We start from the raw sequence: 19,936 nt of genomic DNA, 5'->3' as shown, positions 1-19,936 counted from the left end.
AGTCATCTGGTCCAACTCCCCTGCAGTGAACAGGAACATCTAAAGCTAGATCAGGTTGTTCTAGTCCACACCGCATTTACTGCTTCAAAATGCTGAGGATCCTTAGCTTACTATGACCAGAGTGGTCAACAACTATTCAGAAACATTATATGTTTCAGCTTCAGTTGTCCAATGTGGAATTTATGGAAATTTTAATTAAGTTCTGTGGTTTTGCTCTGATTTGGAATTACAAAAAATTCTTATTAAGTCTAGACTGGAGAAGGAATAATGAGAAACTCTTCACAGCTCCACTAGACATACAGCCTTCATAAAACATTCCTGCTTGTAAGTGTGTTTTCAATCACAAACTTCAGCCACCACCAAGAGCATTGGTTAGACCTCTCTGCAGTGAGAGAAGTGCCACCACTTTCATCTGTGAAAGGCGAAGAGAGGACAAAAAAGATGATCAGATTCACTATTCAAAAGTACACAGAAAACAAGCAGCAGAGTGGATGATGATGCAAGCTCCGGAATGTGAGATTTTCTTGTGCAAAGCTGAAGAACCATTGCCTCCACATTCCCCCACTTCTCTACCTGAAAATCAGCATCCCCGCTACTGAGGGAGAAAGGCAGCAGAACTGTGCTGAACACTGGCTTGAAAATACAGGGATGATTATTGGGATCAAAAGCCCTTCTGCTGGCATCACAGGTAAGATACTATGGCAGAGAGGTTCCCTTTTTATGAGGTTTACTACGCTGTGGTCCTGTTTATGGTAGCAGAGGGAGAAGGAAAAAAGCACCATAGAGAAGAACCAAAAGTAAGTTGTCAATACAATTTAAAACTCAGAATCTTAACATCACGAGGTCAATAAGTCCTTCAATATCATTGAGCTTGCAATTGACAGCTTCCTTGGACAACTCTGGTGTCACAGAAATTGGGTTTACTCAATAGTTGTACAGTAAGAAATATTAGCTTGCAGTTACTCTGTTCATTAGAGCCAGCAAAAAGTAAAAAATGCAGCTGCAAATGAATTATATTCTGTGACTAAGCAGAGGTAAATCTCAATTAAAAAAACAACCAGCCATATATGCAAGACACTAGTCAAGTCCCTAAGCATGGGGAGGTGGACTTTGCAGACATTTTGACAGGACAACCTACATATCTTGATAGAACAGCAGCAGCCAAAACTACATGTTATCAAGGTGCAACCACACTCAGGAAGGAAACAGTTTTTGCTGAGGACTGAAGCTTTCATAAACTAGGAAAGTACAGATTGTAACTGAACAGCGTGTTCTCAATTGGCCAATTGTCACAGCTTAAATGAAAAGTTCATCATGCTGAAAGTGGCAGACAGGATCACAGCAAAATTTACAATGCCTGGTGGTGGGCTGTTGTAGCTTCACTGTTTCTATATATCTGTCTTAGAGTAAGGAATTGTACATGTATAATATTTTATAAAAATTGAACATATTCAACAACTGTAATATCTAACATACGGAAATATTTTCTACTTATTTCTGGTCTTTTTTTCATGGAAAGGAGACAAAATATTTTTTTATTTTGAAAAATAATTGCAACAGAGTTTTAGAAGCTGGGCAGAAATTTTCAGGTGACGTGAAAACATCTGACAGGTAGCCTGCAAAGTTTTGATTCATTCTGGAGGCAACGAATGTGCGCGGATGCCCAGGCAGGACTCCAGTGCCACTCCTATGCACAATTCTGGAACGTGCCTGACCCTGTACTCATCTTTCAGGAGCTGCCCAAATCAGGGACCACACAAAGCTGAAATCTGGTGGGATCTTTCTTAGGACCATGGTCCTTCGAAGTTGAGGGTCATCTGTTGCTACCCTGCTCACAAGTCTACCTTCATTAGAACTGGGAACTGGTGCTTTCCAAACTAATCAAGCCTGGGAGATGACTACTACTACATGGCAACAGATCCAGAAGAACATCTCCCTCAGGACAGGGCATCGTGTTTTGTGGAGTGCAAACACACACGTTCATTCAGATGTGAAATGCATCACAAATTCCTATAAATGAGATTCCTGCAGAAAATCATTACATGTGAGAGAAAGCTTAAGACAAAAATCATTTTTTTTCAGAATCCTTTTTCCAGATCAAGTTAGAGAAAGCAAGTATGACTCAGACATTTTTTAAGGGAATATAGGAATTACCATTGTGGAACAATGTCCTGTATTAGTTTGGTGCAACGGAGAGAAGCAGCTTTGCTTCTCCCTGAAAGAACAAGATAGATGAAGAACACAGAATCACTCAGCCTGGAATGTGATCTCCAAAAGTGAACAGGCAGAACTGATACAAGCACACTAGAATATGTACTACACTGAGTACCTGATGCTGAATGCTTACTGAGTGCATTAGGTAGGAGAAGTGGCAAGGACTGGTATCCCTGGTCATGGTTTTGAAAGATTCCAGTTACAGACTTTTCCTATTCAAATGTTTTCGTACATTAAATTACGTTACTATCTTTGAACTAATTTAATTAGTTTTAAATTACTGTCTTTTAATTCAGTTTCCCTTCTGTTTTGATTATTTACACTAAGATAGCTCTACTGCTTATACTCTGAAACTAACTTCTACTCATGGTTTATACTTACACGCAAAAGAATCTTACTGTTTTAACATCTCTCAGTCACTCTGCACACCTAATCAGAATGCCTTTGTAATTTTGTAATATATTTCTACATATTTTATCAATTAAGAAACAAGTTTTGAGATGATAACTTACCAAATTAATTCTTACGAAATTTATTCTATTTTGATTTACAGCTTTTCCACAGTAGTGCTTTGATTTATTTGACATTTAATAAGGGTTTCTGAACAAAGAATTTCAAGTGTTACACATTCTTCTTCTCCTTCTCTCCTATGTTATCACTGCAGAATGCCTTACAACATCAATGAAAGACGGTACAGGGTACAAAACACACCACTGCCATTCAGTACTACTTGTTCATGCTGAGAAACAAAGGTCAACACAATAAAGTGTTACTCATTCAACAACTGTCTCTACCATTAGTTACCTTAATCCCAGAACCAGTGTTAGTGCTTCATGCAGACCTGAGGTTAGTAAAAGACTAAAACTTTAAGAAGATGTAGTGGTCATTTCTCAATCAGTGTGAAATTCTTTTTAGTGTGAACAAGGGCAACAAGGAAAGTTTGCATACAATTTGGTTACAAGCTTAGTGCTCTAGTAAAAGTAATAGGAACAAAGGGGTTTTTTGGACACTTTGTCTTACCTTCAGATAAACAGAACTGATATTTAATGATCTAAAAAGAGGGGAAATAAAATAAATGAAATAATCATAAGGAGTTCAGGAAATTTCAGAACAGGAAGGCCTTGAGTTACTCATTTTCTTATCGATTTTCTTATTAGTAACTGAAAATGCAGTATCCTCTTATAAAACAGTGGAAAGCAAAAATGACCTTAAGAACAACTTTGCAACTAACAACCTGGAAACAGATGATTCTAAGGCTCTCGGGTTTCTAGTTTCAAATTTTTCACACTAAAAATGTAGAGAGCTGAAAACTTTATTACAGGCAAGGTGTACTGACATTAAAGAAGCCTACACTAACCTAAACTAGCCCACATGAATCAGTACTGACAAGTCAGGGAAATTTTACATGGGGGAATGCAACAAAATACACTGAGAAAATACACTTGCTACATTAAAGGAGCTTGACAAGTCTTACTGTCTGGCATTGGCTCATGATGCCAGGCAAAAGAAAACGGGCTAAAGGTAACTTTGTCCAAGTTCTTTAATAAGTGCATATTGTCTTTCAGATTAATGGAAACCATTAACGATGTGAAAAGGTTTCAATTTTCATTCTTTCTAAGTAAGGATACTGCATTTGATGTAAGATTGTATAAAAACAGTTCTTCACTGTTCTTCTTACCTGTATCTGAGGGCAAGTGGTGGTAAGGTGCTGGACAGAAAACCTGAGCAGCAAAATCCTCAAAAGTTGTAGGTTCTAGGTGATGCTGAATGATTGTTTGCAGGTATCGTGCTCTCTCCTCATAGCTGGTTTAGTCGAGAATTAAGGAACAATTTATATCACGTACTGTAATTGCTAAATATCATTGCCTAGTAATTCAGAGCCCTTACTGTTGTTTAATGTGTATTTCAATGATAGTACACATTCCTTTTTAAATCCCTTCATAAGATTATCCAAAGCACTGTAATAATTGAAACTGCAAGACAAACACAATTAACGTGAACCTTATTGTTACACGATCCCCTTTTCAAGTTTCATTCAGTTCTTTCTGAAAATCTTCAAAAAACAGCAGTTTAAGTGTTCTCTCTAAACTAAAAGCTTTGGCTGCACTCTGGTTAAAATTAAATTAGAAATCCTACACTTTTAAGAGGACAGCACGAAAAGTACCACGAGCATTACCAAAATAATTTATTTTGCACTTTTCAGTAACAAACTCCTTCCGCAATCCCTAAACACACAGGCAGTGAAGATAAATACAGAGCTGAATTGGGGTATTTGGAAAAACACCTCATCGATTATACTGCTAAAACATGCGAGAGTATTTGTAAAGAGTCCACAAGACCCCTAAATACCGGCTAACTAGTGCCGGCAGGGCACTGACAGCAAAATGCTGTACTTCTTCCTTTTCACCGTGCTCTCCCTCTCTGATATTATTGACAAGAGAGCAGTGTCTTGAAGTGTTGCTGCTTTTGAAGAACCCTCTCCAGGCTGCTTGTTCCAGCAGGCCTGATTGTGCTGTTAGCACAGAGAGAGCGAGAAAAAGAGAGAATATTTCTGTTGTTCATGAAAGCAACTATGGAAATGGCTGTCAAAATGTAGAGCAGCAGGCAGCAACATACAATTATCAAGAAAAACTACCATGCTGACTTCATGTCGTACAGTTCCCGAACTGAGAAAACAGTTAACCTTTTCTCTCACAACTTTCAAAGTCCTCCAGCTGGACTCAGTATGCTGAATGAAGGAGACTTTCCCAAGTTCACTTACATAACCATAACATGACCAATTTCTTTTCCTGACATTTATGCTTGTGCATATTTTGTTTCTATATTTTATCTGTAGACATTAAGATCGCATTCATCTCATATATACATATGCACATACTGCCTAGCATAGCCCTCCCCCAAAAACCCCAACGCTCTCCACCCCCAAAACCAAATCCAACCACACAAAAAATACGCACACTAAAATCCAAATCAGCATTCCGTGGAGGAATGTACTCAGAACCAATTTCTGAAAGGCTGTGAGTTCTGACTTCTGGTTTGCTGCTCTTTTGGAGCAGGAGAGGGAGTGAGGAAACTTCCCTTTTGACTCAATTTTGTCTGTGGAATGGGGATAATATTCATCTCTTTATCTTGCACATCTATTTTAGTAAATTAAACAAGAGAACTGCATAATAACTGTTTTCAGTTAATATAATAAAATTCTCAGCCCTATATTACAGCTGAAAGCAGCACCCTTCATCTTAGCTATTAAAACTAGAGCTATTACAGAACTTTTCCTATGTACAACATTTACAATATATTTTGCAGTACATCTAATTATGAAGGAATACAGTGAGAACGTATTATCCGAGAACAACTGCCTACTGAATATAATCACCTTAGTGCTGTTTCCTTAGACCACAACTTGGCTACACAGTAAAAGTGCAAAACCATTTTTTCCTTTAAAATTTGAGTTCCACTTATTGTCTTCTGGATCCAGAGCAAGCTGAAACCCAGCAGAATTCTCAATCCGGAGAAGCTACAATAGAAGCTCTGGGACAAGAGAAAACACAAAAATCTCCTATTGTAAAGGGTCTTAGGTTGGGGGATAAACACAGTATTGAGCCTTAAGAGAGAAGAGTAATATAGCACATTTTTTAAGAGGCTACATATAAGTGGTGGAGGATGAAACTGATGGTTGAAGTCTAAATAATACTACGTATCTCACAACTTGTTGAAAAGCACTTTTTTTCATTGGGGGAGATTCACAGCTGCTGAATTTTCTGCAGTTAATAGAGTCCTTTGATTCACAGCAGTGCCCCTTGCACAAAAAATACTGGCCTTTGTGTATTACCAGAAACTAATTTTCTATTTGGCTGAAAAGGGAAAAATGGGGTTATTGCTTCTCCCTCCTACAGAGCTTTTCATTATGCCTGATGCACTCAACTTCTAAGCTCTTCTGAGAAAAAAAAATAACTGAAGAGGCAAGAGGTAGAAAAATGAGCTTGTTAGCACATTAGAAGTGAAGTATCTTGGTGGGCCCTAGAAATTCCCAGTGGTGTGTTAACTTATCACTCTATGCATGCTGGCACTGATAGTCTCCCAATTGATCACTCTCTTTTCGCACCAAAGGTGCTGCCAGGAAGCAAAGGCTGAAGGCCCACAGGAGAACAGGCTGCTATCAAAACAAGCTGTTTTTAAAAGTCTGCTTGAATGGGTAAAATGTTTCATGGTAAAGCGGGGTGGAGACACCTACCTCCTTTTAAAATGCTCTACTTTCAGAGGTCTCTGAAGAAAATCTTTTAGGTTATCCTATTATATCCAAAGCTTATACACAAATAAGGCAGAAATGAAGGAAAGTTACCACTTTGAATGCAGCAAGGACTATCTCATTCTCCAATTTATGTACCCATCCTCTAACCAAATAAAGTCAGCATCTTGACACAGATGCTGACTGAGGAGGATAATGATGTTTTTGTTACTCAGTGGAGAGGACATGCTTATATCAGTTCTAGAAGACTAATTCAAATGCACACTTAGCACACCTGGAGAAAAGTAATCCAGCAGGCCAGGTTGCCTGTCATCTTAGCAATCCTCAGAACTATCTGTACTTTGTCAAAAACAGAGGACTGCTAAAAAACAACAACAAAACAAACAAACAAAAACAAAAAAGCAAATCTGATGTGAAAGCCAAGTCCAAAACTTGCTGGATTCTGTACTAAGAAATGATACAATCTCCTCAGAAAAACAGCTCCTCTGTGTTAGAAAACGAATAGATTAGGTTTGGACACTTGTATCTTCTACTTGCATACACTTCTCGAACATTCCAGTATTTTAAAACTTTGTTTTTTTAAGTTTTTATGACTGAGACAATCCAGTTCTACACTTCAGTTGAATGCAACTTATCTGCAAGAGTGACCATAATCCAATGGTAGTTAATTTCTGCATTACTTCTATTAGGCTAGGCATTTATTTCTTTAAAACACTGCTCTCTAGGGAAGAGTTATTAGTGAGTTATATACAAATTTAAGTGGTTCACACAAACTCAATGGCTAGTAATAACAGTGGAAATACAAGCTTACATTCTTGCTGTGAGTGGATGTTGCCACTGGCATCCCACTTAAGACGAATGGGAAGGACACACAGACAACCAGTGGAGAAAGAATCAGTTAGTGACTAAAGATGAAAGTTTGTGACTAAGCACAGACTAACTGTTCCATAAGCTTTCTGCTTCTATAGAAGATGCTAACTGGCAAAGAAGGGTAAAAATGTAAGATACGTAAGTTGTACAGACAGTCACTCATACCTATCAGCTAAAAACTGGTAGATATAACACAAAAAAAGCATAATAAAGCAACCAAAGATTTGATTTGGGGGTTGGACTTGATGATCTCTTGAGGTCCCCTCCAAACCCTATGATTCTATGAAATGATTTCATTATACTTCTTCAGAAGTTATAGTCCTGAAATATACAATCAATATAACAACAAAAAAAAGCCCACAGAAACTGTGCCTTTACAGGTTTCAGGTTGCAGTCATTGCAACTAAAATTTCATTTGCATTACAATTGTGAATTTTTGTATACTGAGAACTGTAGAGATCACTTCCAGGATATCCCCCTTTGACAGGGCATTCTCTTCAGATATCACTTTCAATCTGCTATTCCCTAGCATGAATGCAGGTTACATATTTCAACTTTGTAGCCAATAACTATTTGATCAATTTGATCAAAATGTTGGAGAAGACATCTTGGAAGGCTTATAGCATCTGTTGGCATGTAGGTCACACAGCTATTCGTAGTTCTCACTACTGTTTCACATATCCTTATGTTTTGCATCCTCCTTCATTTTTTGTCTTCATTTTTATACTTAGCTTTTTAACTTCGAGGACACAAACAGCATTTGCCTAGTCTGTACAGCATCTCAGTATAATGAGACTATTATCTATGATCATGTTCATACGTGGTCTATGGTTCTGCATTGCCATGATAATACAAGTAAAATATTTCTCTTTCATGCATCTTCATCCAACATCTTCATCTCCTCACTTCAAGTTCAAAACAATTCCTTCATAGATCCATTTTTAATTCACATTTTTGTCACCCTCCCATGCGATGAGGAAATCTACTTCCTAATTACCCACATCTCTAAGTATTTGTCACAAGTTTTAATTTCTTGCAATTCTTATCATGTAATCTCCATAAGCTGTACTTCCGATTGCCCAGCCCCTTGTACTATCTTCATCTTTCAAGTCCTTATGTTGAATTAATCTATTCATAATCATTTCCAGAGATTTATCATCTCGTTCTAACTATACTTTTTCCATTTGTATTTACATCTCTCTAAACTCAGTAAAAAATCAGCCTGTAAGCTTTAAAATTGAGTAATATATATGAGGCAAGTAACCTATCTAGTATTTAACAATTAAAGAACAGATTTATTATTAGTAACAGGGAGTAACAATACTAGAATTTCATTTAACCCGAAGCTGAGAAAATATGAAGGAAAAGTAGTTTCACCACAGAGACAAATTCTCAAGACTTTAATTAAGAACATGGCTCTTTGCAACTTTGATGTAGATGTGCTACATCTACAAAAGGGCTGGAGAAGAAATCCTTGTATCAGCACCAAAGACTTCCTGAGCAGGGGCCATAACCCAGGAACTCTTCCCTCCCAGTGAAGTACCGTAACCACTTCTCTATACAGACGAGCGTGTACTCTCCCTGTGATGATGAGGACATTTTATGAAACAAAGAGCAATTTCAGCAGCGAATCGAGGGTACCTATTACAAAATGCCCTCAGTTCCAATGGCTAGAACAACATTCTTGTAAGAGGCTGTAGATATGGCCTCAAAATTGGAAACCACTTTCTCATTTCCTAGGTGATCGATATAACTACTGAGATACCTCCTGTTGTATTTGTGTGGGACCTAAACCAGTAAGCACACTTTCCAAACTCTTTGCACAGCACAAGTAAGATGAGCAAAGAAACACCTAACTCTGTTCAACAGACAGAGGCAGGAGCAAGAGGCATGAGATAATGTATTATCACAACAGATTTCCTAAGGAGCTTCTAGAGAGAAAGATTATGCTGAAGAACATATTCAAAGACCGAAAATTCAGAAAGGTTGAAGGCACAGTTCAGTAATATACAAAAATGGTTATAGAAAGATTTCTAATGCTTGCAAATACACTTTGAAAGGTCAGAATGTCATTTGTTCAAAAAAATTTAAAATGACTGTATGTGTGAAGTACCAAAAGACATCAATGGCAGAAAACCTGTAATTTTCCACCTGTCAAAAGAAAGTATCTACCATTTCAGATACAATAACCAAATGTCATGCCACAGCCTGCATTTTAGTAAATGACTTCAGTACAATTTCAGGATGATTTAAAGGACATCAAGGTCACAACAGTTCAGGAAATACTCAACTATGAATTTTCAAGCTGTAAGCTCAACAATGCTGCAGGTATTTCTAGCCCCTTAACTGATGGGCTGGTCAAGCTCAGTAAAGTGAAAACAACAGTTTTTTTAGAAATCAGAATTGTAACAAAAGGAATGGAATTTCCAAAAGGTCCGTGAAATAGAGTAAAAATGTAGGCTTTTTTTTCGTCTTTTTTTATCCCCATCACTGTCTCTCACTCAAATTGAACAAAAATCAAAATATCAAGCACCTTTATGAAAGTTTTATGAATAAATCTTCCTTTCTGATGCTTATATATACGTATATGTGCACACCTGTTTAGCATATCACCATATAACAGTGTATTAGTGTCACAGTGTATATGTGATCACAACACTGACGGTATGCAGAATCTGAGAGTCTTTGATTCCATTGCTAGGAAAAAGAGAATCTTCTGATGATTGCCTAGAAATATCTTTTAGAATAAAAGCCAGAGAATGTATTTCTAAATAGCACAATGGATCTTTTCAGGTTAAATTACAAACTATTGCTAGAAATACATGTACAGCTGCATCCCTGGCAGTTTCAACTGTTAGCAAAATCATCTCAGAAGTCAATATATATTGATATGATTGTGGAGAGTACAAGTCAGGCATTTGAAAAACAATTTAGACAAGCAGAAGCCAAAGTACTGCTCCATTTTTAACTGGAAAATGAAAGTCTTCCACCCAGAGATACTTGTTTGTAGGATCAATGGAAACCTGTAAGAGGTTTCTCTTTTTTTTTTTTTTGACTGAATATACAACGTATAAAAGAGATTAACAATGTTCTAAGAAAAGCTTCATAAGATGGCACCTTTTTTGTTTACATGTATCTCATCAAATTCAGAAGCTCACTTCTTTGCCAGAAAAAAAACCCCAATATTTTATTTGCAATATTGCCAACAGTCAAAAAAGCTCCCAGGATATTAAAGACAAAAGGAAAATAAATAAATAAATAAAAATAAAAATAGCGAGGTGCAATAAATTGCAGATCTTGGTAGGAGATTTTAAGCTCCTAGATTCCTGATCTGAAAAGGTGTGCAAACCCCACAGAATTAATTGCTACAATCTGAGGTATTTAGAATGAAGAAAGCAACAATCTTATGAGGCGGATTCTTCCTTGCACATTACAATTTCTGGCATTAAAGAAAAAAAAGTGAAAGGAAGTGTCCAGAAAAAGACAGCAAGTACAGGTTAAAAACAAGGTTAAAACCTAAGCAGAATTTGACAAAACCTGACCACCATACTTGTAGAAATGGAAGTTTGTTTTTCTGGGAAATCTCACTCTGAAAGAAAGAGATTGTTCAGTTCTTGTCACATCAGCTGAACTCATACTGAGTCACAACAATCTGCAGTTTTTGTTGGCTCTTCAAATTAAGGATGTAAGTTGGGATGCTATCGATCCAGCATTGGAAGCCCTGCAACGAGCTGTCTTTTGTATGTTGGTGGGTGATCAGTATCAACTGGCCACACTGAGAGGAATAGTTAAAGTTCTGTTCTACTTTGAAAAGTGACTCTGTAGAAACAGCACCTACTTAATGCACTTCAGTGATTCCCACATCTATTTTGCATGGTACATGAAGATTCTTTTTCCCAACTGTAACTTCTTTTAGCTCAACTTATTTCTCAAAGTCAGCCTGGATTCTTCTCTGTTTCTTAAATAGTACCAATACTGAAAATTGGCACATAAATATTTTGCTCTGCGCATCTATTTACACAGATATGCAGCAAATGAAAGCAGTGTCTGCATAAGCAATTGGAGTTTATCCACATCACTGATGATTTATAAAGAATTCAGTTTATGCCTCTCATATCCAATGCAAGATTTTCAGGTTAAAGAGAAGAAAAAAAAATTTACAATGCTTGACACTACTGAAAAGGTGAATAATCTTACAGTTTTTTGTAATCGGTGATTTTTTTTCCCTCAGAGAAACCATTCTTAATAATAGTGACAGCACTTTTGCAAAACATAACAATCTATTTCCTTACTCATAAAATGGAACATAAAACTCAGAGGACCCACTGTAATATCCTTAAAGCAAATTTCTAAGTAACATTTCATGAAGATATATTAAAACTGTGGAAGGGACTCAGTGCTAGTTATCCAAAGCCACATATTTATCTCGTTAAAAAAACAAAATCAGTATTAAAAGTGAGTAACAAACAGATTACAGAATTTAAGTAAACATAAACTGCAGCATCTAGCATCCTTAACAAAAATCTTTTTCACCACAAATTGTGAATGCCAAAGGGTTTTCCAAGGCAATTTCTGAGGTATATATCTTCATGATGAAAATATTGAAATAAATAACAGATAAGTTCATACAAACTAATCTCATCATTCTAGATTTTCAAAATTGTTTTTAATGCATTTACTTGTGTAATTCCTTAAATGAATACAATTAAAACTACATGCTATTTTTTATGCTACTGAAAAGTTCAATATGTTTTCATAAGTTGAAAGTTTGGGGGTAAATTAAAACAACATACATTTTTGCCATTTAGAAACTTTTTTCTTTAAGAGTACTAATCTTACAGTTAAAGGTGATTAATGCCAGTATAGATATACTACAGTAAAATGATGAAAAGGGCAAGCATACACTAGGCAAAGGCGCAGCCACATTGTGCTTCTGTGTCAATGTATTGCTTTCTGCCTAGTTTCCCACCACATTATAAATGGAAATGCATTGACTTTATCTGGATTTATGTAAGAATCTTTATTTTTACTGTGTAAACACTTTCAAAATTGCTAAATTATTGTGAAGAATTGTAACTGACGCTTACATTTTCATTGGAAAACCCAGTACTGTCCTTCTAGGAACATCCTTGATGTACTGTTTATTTTTTTATCTTGTTCCATCAGATCTTAAAGCTAACTAAATTCTTCAGTGGTTTATAACATCTTCTGTGAAGAAAAAGCTGTGATTCATCAGGGCAGACAAAGCGAGGCTTTAATCCATTCCTGTAACCATATTGCCAAGTCTATATTGTTTACATTGCGTCTCAATTAAGAGACAGGCAGGACACCTGGTACTTCTTTATCTAAGTCCCACGGGCTGCCAGATGACTCAAAATCCATAACAGGTGCTAAAGCAGTGTGAGTGTAGCGCCATTAACACAAACTGGAATTAGATAAAATTTGGACTATGCTTAACCACTTAAAACACTCAATTATGAAATGAAAAATGTAACCACTTTGTACCAAGCTCCTTTAGAAAAGGCACTTACAATGATGTGTAGAATTAAACTGCAAGTGTAATGGACTTAACAGAAGTCTCACATTTTGTATAAATATTATCTCGAATCAAACTATATAAGAAATACATAAAAAGTTATCATTTTAAGACAACCATACCAAAATATTTTCAGATTATGCTTACTAAAATGAATGGATTCTAGTTCTGATCAACTTAGGAAAAAAAAAAAAAAAGAAATTACTGATGCTCAGATTTCTAGCAATTTCCAAGGTAAGGTGAAAAATTCAGAATTAACAATATTTATTGAATTCTTATACTCTGTATAGCCTGAAACTTATTCTGTTCTAAGGACTTTGGCATATGAAAGCATCTTAAGGAATGACCTTAGAACAACAAGGTTCAAGTGGAAAAAAAAAAAAAAAAGGATAAAAGGTACTGCCTTTTACTGAAAATCCCATTGTGATCTACTTTTTCATCAGTTTTTCAGCTAAGGTGAATTAAATACGTATTAAGCTTACACACTGACGGAACACACCTCATGAGAGAAAAAAAAATGAGTATCAGAAATTTTACAGTGGGCAATTACTTAAGAACTATCTGTATCTAAATGTGCAGTAATCAAATTAAGTTTCTATTTAATATTGTAATTATCAAGAACACAATATAGTGATTTTATTACCAGAGTAAGCAGTAACAAAGTACAGTAAACTGTCATTCAAGACAGTGTCAGAGCATCTATGATAAGCAGCATATTGGCTTAAACTAATGCACTATATGCCTCTAGGGAACGTCAGGCTCAGAGACTGGGTTTTAACATCAGAATCTATCCATTAATCTTGACTTAAATATAATCTTCTCTGCAGTAAGAGGAAGAATGGGGATTCAATGAATTATCTGTTTGAAATATAGCAGCAGCAGATTAACACAAACATATAGAAGAAAGTCTCAGTTTTGCTACCATACAAAATTTACAAACCCTGAATTGCAATTTAGCGTGAACAATAGTAAGGTCAAATGACTAACAGTGTAGGAAGGAAAAATACCTTAAGACTGTAACAGATTACTCATTAAATTTACTTGTGATGTAGTCAGAAGACTAATTACAGCATTTACAAACATCTCCCACTAGCCTGTGTTGTGGGAACAGGCTATGGAGGTGAAAATAAAACAGTGAAGGTACAGTGCTGAAGCTCTCGTGTAGGCAGAATTTCCACTTCACCTTCCAGGGAGGATTTGTCTTACTAACACTGCCCAGACAAGAATCAATGAAACTAGAAGGTGTGTTGTGTTAATTATTTCACAGACCATCACAGTTACCCAGCTTCAGGACTGCTTTGGAAGCAGGCTCCCTGAGGCAGACAGAGTGGCTCACAAAATGCTTCCAATGCGGCACTGCTGCGTTACAGACAAGCTGCAGGAGAAGCAATGACACGACCAGGCACAGGGCCGAAGTTTATTAAGAGCACTGCCCCAAACGTGCCAGGGAGAGATGCTCAGCCATTTCAACCATTGCTTCAGCTTAAAATAATATATAGACCAGAGGGAAGTGCTGCTGCACGCACTGACTCCAGATTTGGGGAGAGGGGCTTATCCCTATTCCCAACACTCAGTGTTATGTTGATTTAAACTCCAGTAATCAAGGTTCATGCATATAAAAATACAAAAGCAAAACTGCCTCTGCTTCAAGTACTTGAATGGATGCAGAAGTCCACTGTTCTCATACACTCAAAAGTTTAAATTTCTGTCTTAAATACTCTCTGCATATATAGATGTAAGCGTTGATGAAAGACTTGTCCGAAAACTGTAAAATTTAAGATATAAAATAATATTAAATGTTGTCCAGTAAAAGACAACAGATATAGACACAAATTAATTTGCAATTCCACACTACACAGTAACAGAGATAATTTGCAAACGAGAAATTCTGTCTTTAATTCCGATCTGCGCTTAAATGAACCTTACAACTACCTACAGAATGTTTTATCTTTACCCTGGGCTGCTGTAGTGAAGACACAAGATAATCTACTTGTAAGACTCCTTGGATGGTAGCAAAGTCTGTGATCTTTAGAACTAGAAGACCGGCATAGGCATCTTTCATTCAAACGACAAAAACAAAAACAAATTTTCAGTTACTTTCCTCTTGCTTTATTTTCAATAGCAATTAGTAAATCAGCCCCTTCTCCCTCCTCCCTAGTGCTGTCAAGCTGTTGAGAGCAGTTTGCAACACTACAATGGCACTATTGTGAATGCAGTCTGGGCTTCCTTCCCACAGAGAGTTAAATGGGCAGTCCCTGCTGCCCATGATTGGTGTCCAGTGAAACAATACTTAAGAGCCAGGTTTTATCAGTTCCACGCCAAAGAAGTGAAGCCAGGGAACCCAAGCCTTCATATCATGCTGAACCATATGCCAACCCTGCTGGCCCCAAAGGTTTATCACTAGGAATCAGGAACCATCATGTCCCCTGTGAAATTTCAGTTCACATACCTTCTGTGAAATACATGGCTTTGCTGAAAACTGACCTTTTTCCACAATTGGCAAGAACAGATGGATGGTAAGTATGGTTTGGGAAGCAGAAATTAAAAGATTCTCTAATACCCGGCATTCTTCTGTGTTTAGAACAAGAAGCATTCAGAAGGAAATAGATACATTTGTGACCCAAAGATCTATTCAAGTGCAGCTAATCAGCAATTACACTATTTTTTTCTAATGTCTAGAAAGTAAACTGTAATTACTTTGATTGGCCAGGCCATGATTAGGACTCATATTCTTTGAACTACCATATGGTAATTCCAATTACTGTAATGCTAACTTTTAATCCTTGCTTTATGCTGGTTTATTATGTTTCTTTTTTTTTTTTATCTACTAAATCCATGGCACATCCAGAATGCACTATATATGCACATCCTTTATTTTTTTTTCTTTAATTCTGAACTCTTCAGTAAGTGAATATGGTTACATGGAGTATATTCCAGCTAGATATTTTCACATATTCACAGGTAATACATATAACCCTTTACTCTCAGGAAGTGACAACAGGCTTGTTGGAGACTTGTTAGAGAACAAAGACAACCAATGAGCTTGTTTCTATTATCTCTTTGTTTTTTGTTTGGTACATATCATCATCTAATCCTTCTGTTAGCACTAGAACTATGCCCCAACTGAATGATGTAAGAACAGTTTGTCACTATATTATTCATCTCACGGACACCAGTATTTGCCAGTTTTGCTTGTTACAAATAATTTCCCACATTTCCCACCAATTTAAATGACAGAATCAACCATACACAATGGTACATACTTATCCTTTTATAGATCAAGTTTTCAGAGTTTTAGCATACAAAACTATCAAACAGTTTCTCTGTTATTAGGGCTGAATTTATGACCAGAAAAAGATTACATTAACAAACAATGCTCTCTTTTGCAAAATAAAAACAGGGTTTAAATAGTGGATTTTTTTTTTAATTCTTTACTTTAAGCCCCAGAAAAGTGAGAAATAAAATGTTCAATCTTCTCTCCTTTTATTCTCAGACATCTGAGAGCTATCAAAGGAATCTGTATGAATTTTAACACCTTAAGAGGGCAAGAGTCTTAACATTTTAACAATGGGCTTCTGTTATCCAAAATGTTTAATTAATTAATAAGGTATTAACTTAAATGTTTAATTAAGTAGGTATTAACTAAAAAACCTGTCATTTTGTGTTATGTTATGTACAAAGCAATTACTCTGCATACGATTGAACTAGATTATCTCCTTTATTGCAGTTTAAGGAATATAAGCCTTCTTTCTCATGTTTTTTTTCTTTGTTTTTTTTTTGTTTGTTTGTTTGTTTCTTGTTCTGTTTGTTTAAAAGAGGGATATGCAGACTTTAAAAATGCATGTTATAATGAAGGAGTAATTGCTCTACTAATTTTCGATTTACAACATACCCCAAATTTCCTACCTTAAAAAGAAACAGTTACAATGAACTCCCCTCCCTCGAGCCATCTGTACTGACAGATCTAAATTCAGAAGTTTTAGTAGGCTGAGAAAGCACTTTCAGTGCTTTTCATGGTAGCCCACTGACATCCTTTTATTCTAAATCATGTCACTATAATAAGCCTACCCATGTTTTATACAGAAATCAAGCCTTTTAAAATTTTTTTTTTTTTTTTTTACAGAAAACAGTAGATCTCCCCAGCCCCTTAAGATGGCTAAATGAAATTAATGAAAGAATGCAGATGTAAAAAAAGCCCTAGAATATACTTTTTCTGAACAATACAAAAATATCTGAATCCCTCTCAAACTGTCTCCATCAACAGAACACTCTTAGCAATCATTAGCAGAACACAGTGTTTGCAGGATGAATCACTTTTGTATTATTTTACATTTCGCTCTTTTATGACTTCCAAGAGGGTCTCATACATTCCTGGGGAGAATAAATAATAAATAAAGATGCTACTAATTCAAAACCAAATTATCATGTCTTGATGTGATAATCACAACAGTTGTTTACCCTTAAACCCAAGTGCTTGTGCTACAGCTCTTTAACAGGCACTGCCAGTATCCTAGCTAGGTAGAGAAAGCAGGTTTTGTGTGACCAGAAGCAGTAAAATTATTGAAGAAAATATGTTTACCTAAACAGATAAAAATCCAGAACTGCTGTTAAAGAAAAGCATAGTATGTTTTACAAAATAAGAAATCATTAATGGACTCTATGCATGAGAATACACTACACTGCAACACAGAAGCAGTGCTCACAAGCTTTCAGTTTCAATTCACTGTTAGTATTAAAAATGCATTATTCAGAAGAAAAGGACCAATGAAGAAAACTAGCTGAAATGATGCGTGTGTCTACATGAAAACGCAGGAGAAAGGTACTCCATCAGTTATTTGAAATGTCTGTATACAAAAACTAAGGCAAGAGTTTAAAAACCTATCACAAATGTTGGTTCAATCAGTTGTCTCTAGTGGCTAAAATCAAAAGCATTTAAAGTGGTGTTTTGGAATTATTCATGGCAAAACAATCCTATTCTTTCAACAGGTAACTAATAAATGTCGGCTGAGAACAGGCTTGCACTACCCCTGAGGTCCAATTGTTACTTGGAACACTTTTGCTCCCTGGTGTTGCATTTTAAGTCTAATTGCACGATCAAGGCAATAAATTGGACTCGGGACAAAAAAACACTACGAAAGTACCTACCCCGACAAAACCAGAGGTTGCAAGAAAATGCACTTCAAATAGAAGAGAGGCAAGACAAGATGAGCGAAGGAGAGGTATCAAAGCTTGAAAGACAGTCATTAACACTGACAGATTACTGTAATTCTGGCTGTCAAGGTGATCGATTTAAGCAGCATATGTCAGTCAATACTTGCCTCATTTACTGTGCAACATTAGATATATAGTCAGGTAAGGTATTCCTATGATAGGATTCTAATGATACTTAATGAACATAAATAACTTATGCTTTGGAATCTTCATTGGTTTTTCATTTGGCCCTTTTTCGATGGGGAAAACTTCAAAGTGATCTTATTGCCCACACAAAACTTACTTTGCACCATTCTAATTATATTGCCATTATATATACAGTTTCTTTACAGGAGACATTCAAACTGCACCAATTTTCAGTAGAACATACTACAGCACTAATCTTGAATATGAACATTCTTAAATGCAGCATTTACTTATGGACTGCTCATTTTGCTTTTTTTGTCATTAGTTGTTTGCCATTCTGAGTACTTTCACTATCCATAGTTTACAAGAAACCAAATCCTGCAGGTACTCTGCATGTTTCTTACAGCAGTTTCTCCTTCAAATCTCTTTGTGCCATCAAAGGAAAAAAACATTAATTAGATGAATTAGTTCAGGGGAAAAAAATCCATAAACATGAAAAAAGAAAACCTGATTATCATTACATATCCACAAAATGTCACACAAGCACATACAGATGACCTTCCTCTTATATGCAAGCCTTAAAATGCAAAGAGAAACTATTATCCCTTGAAATTGAAATAACTGAACAGCCTACTAAAACAACCTCATATTTACAAATTCCTGGGAAATCATCAGTTTTTCTTGTTTTACTGTTGTACGCATGCATTTAATTAACTATATTTTGAATTAAGAAGATCAAAAGAACTGTCAGCTGAAATAGGACATGGGGAAATCGAAAAACTGATGTCAAAGTAAAGGAAATATTGAATACCATTTTCTTTATCTTGTGATTCTTCCTTGAACTTGAAAAAACATCCACTGTTTAACAGTAAAATAGATTCTAGAAATAACTCTTATTTTCTCCTGGAAGAGACAGAAAGGGTCATATGATGAACTCATCCATGACTCTTATTTGAACTTATATCAAACAAGGCTTCAATAGTATGACTCAGGGGCGGGATAAATATTCACTGTATTCCTGAAATCTTCAATTATTTGTTGTGAAGTATATAAAGTAATATCTACAAAGTATTTAAAAAAAAAAAAAAGAAAAAAATGCCAAAATAAGTACCTTCTAGCTTTAATATCTGAGTTTCTGTATTAGTAAGAAACCTCCAAAACCTTCACAAATCCTATTATGAAAAAATCAAATATATGCTTAATTAAATGTGGCCAGATAATGTGAAACATACTCTTTGCTCACTGTATGTCATTAGAAATGAGATTATTTTTTTAATACAAATTTTCTGGTGTCTAAAATTCTATCTTGTGCCAAATGATAATCAAGCAGACATAATAAATAAATATGCTTCAATTTCAAATAAAACCCTTTGTTGGGGACATCTCAGTACTAAGAAAGCTCCTTCCATGCTAAGAGTTTTTAATACAGAAGAAAGTTTTAAGAAATCCCTGAAATATACTATTGTATTTGTAAAGTAGTGATTGTTTTGTTAAATATCATATGGAGTAAATATCTTTAATCTCTGGAAGACAAAGTAACAGAGAAGTTTTTTTTCACATTTCACTCTCATGAGGTTTTAGTATTTTTCCTGATCTGCTGTATGATAAACATAATTTTAACTACTTGGATCACTGGACAATTCCACATAAAGAACATTATCTTTGTGTACATTTTGCCATCCATCTGACTCCAGGAAGTTCCAGCAAATGTCCATATATTTTATATGTAC

General features: G+C 35.8%; 1 protein-coding gene across 2 annotated transcripts in view; it reads right to left on the bottom strand.

Moving 5' to 3' along the window:
- Positions 1-19,936, bottom strand: part of RALGAPA1 (Ral GTPase activating protein catalytic subunit alpha 1) — a 115,439-nt gene that overhangs the window by 5,745 nt on the left and 89,758 nt on the right. For both annotated transcript variants that reach the window (XM_065752798.1, XM_065752806.1), the window contains one exon: positions 3,893-4,017. In XM_065752798.1, coding sequence (XP_065608870.1) covers positions 3,893-4,017 — 125 coding nt within the window. The remainder of the gene's footprint in view (positions 1-3,892; positions 4,018-19,936) is intronic.

Source organism: Cyrtonyx montezumae, unplaced genomic scaffold, assembly GCF_038088225.1.
Source record: "Cyrtonyx montezumae isolate F1298 unplaced genomic scaffold, pur_monq_1.0 scaffold_10, whole genome shotgun sequence".
Lineage (NCBI taxonomy): Eukaryota > Metazoa > Chordata > Aves > Galliformes > Odontophoridae > Cyrtonyx > Cyrtonyx montezumae.
The sequence above is the reverse complement of the archived record's forward strand: the minus strand, read 5'-3'. Positions and strand labels throughout refer to the sequence as shown.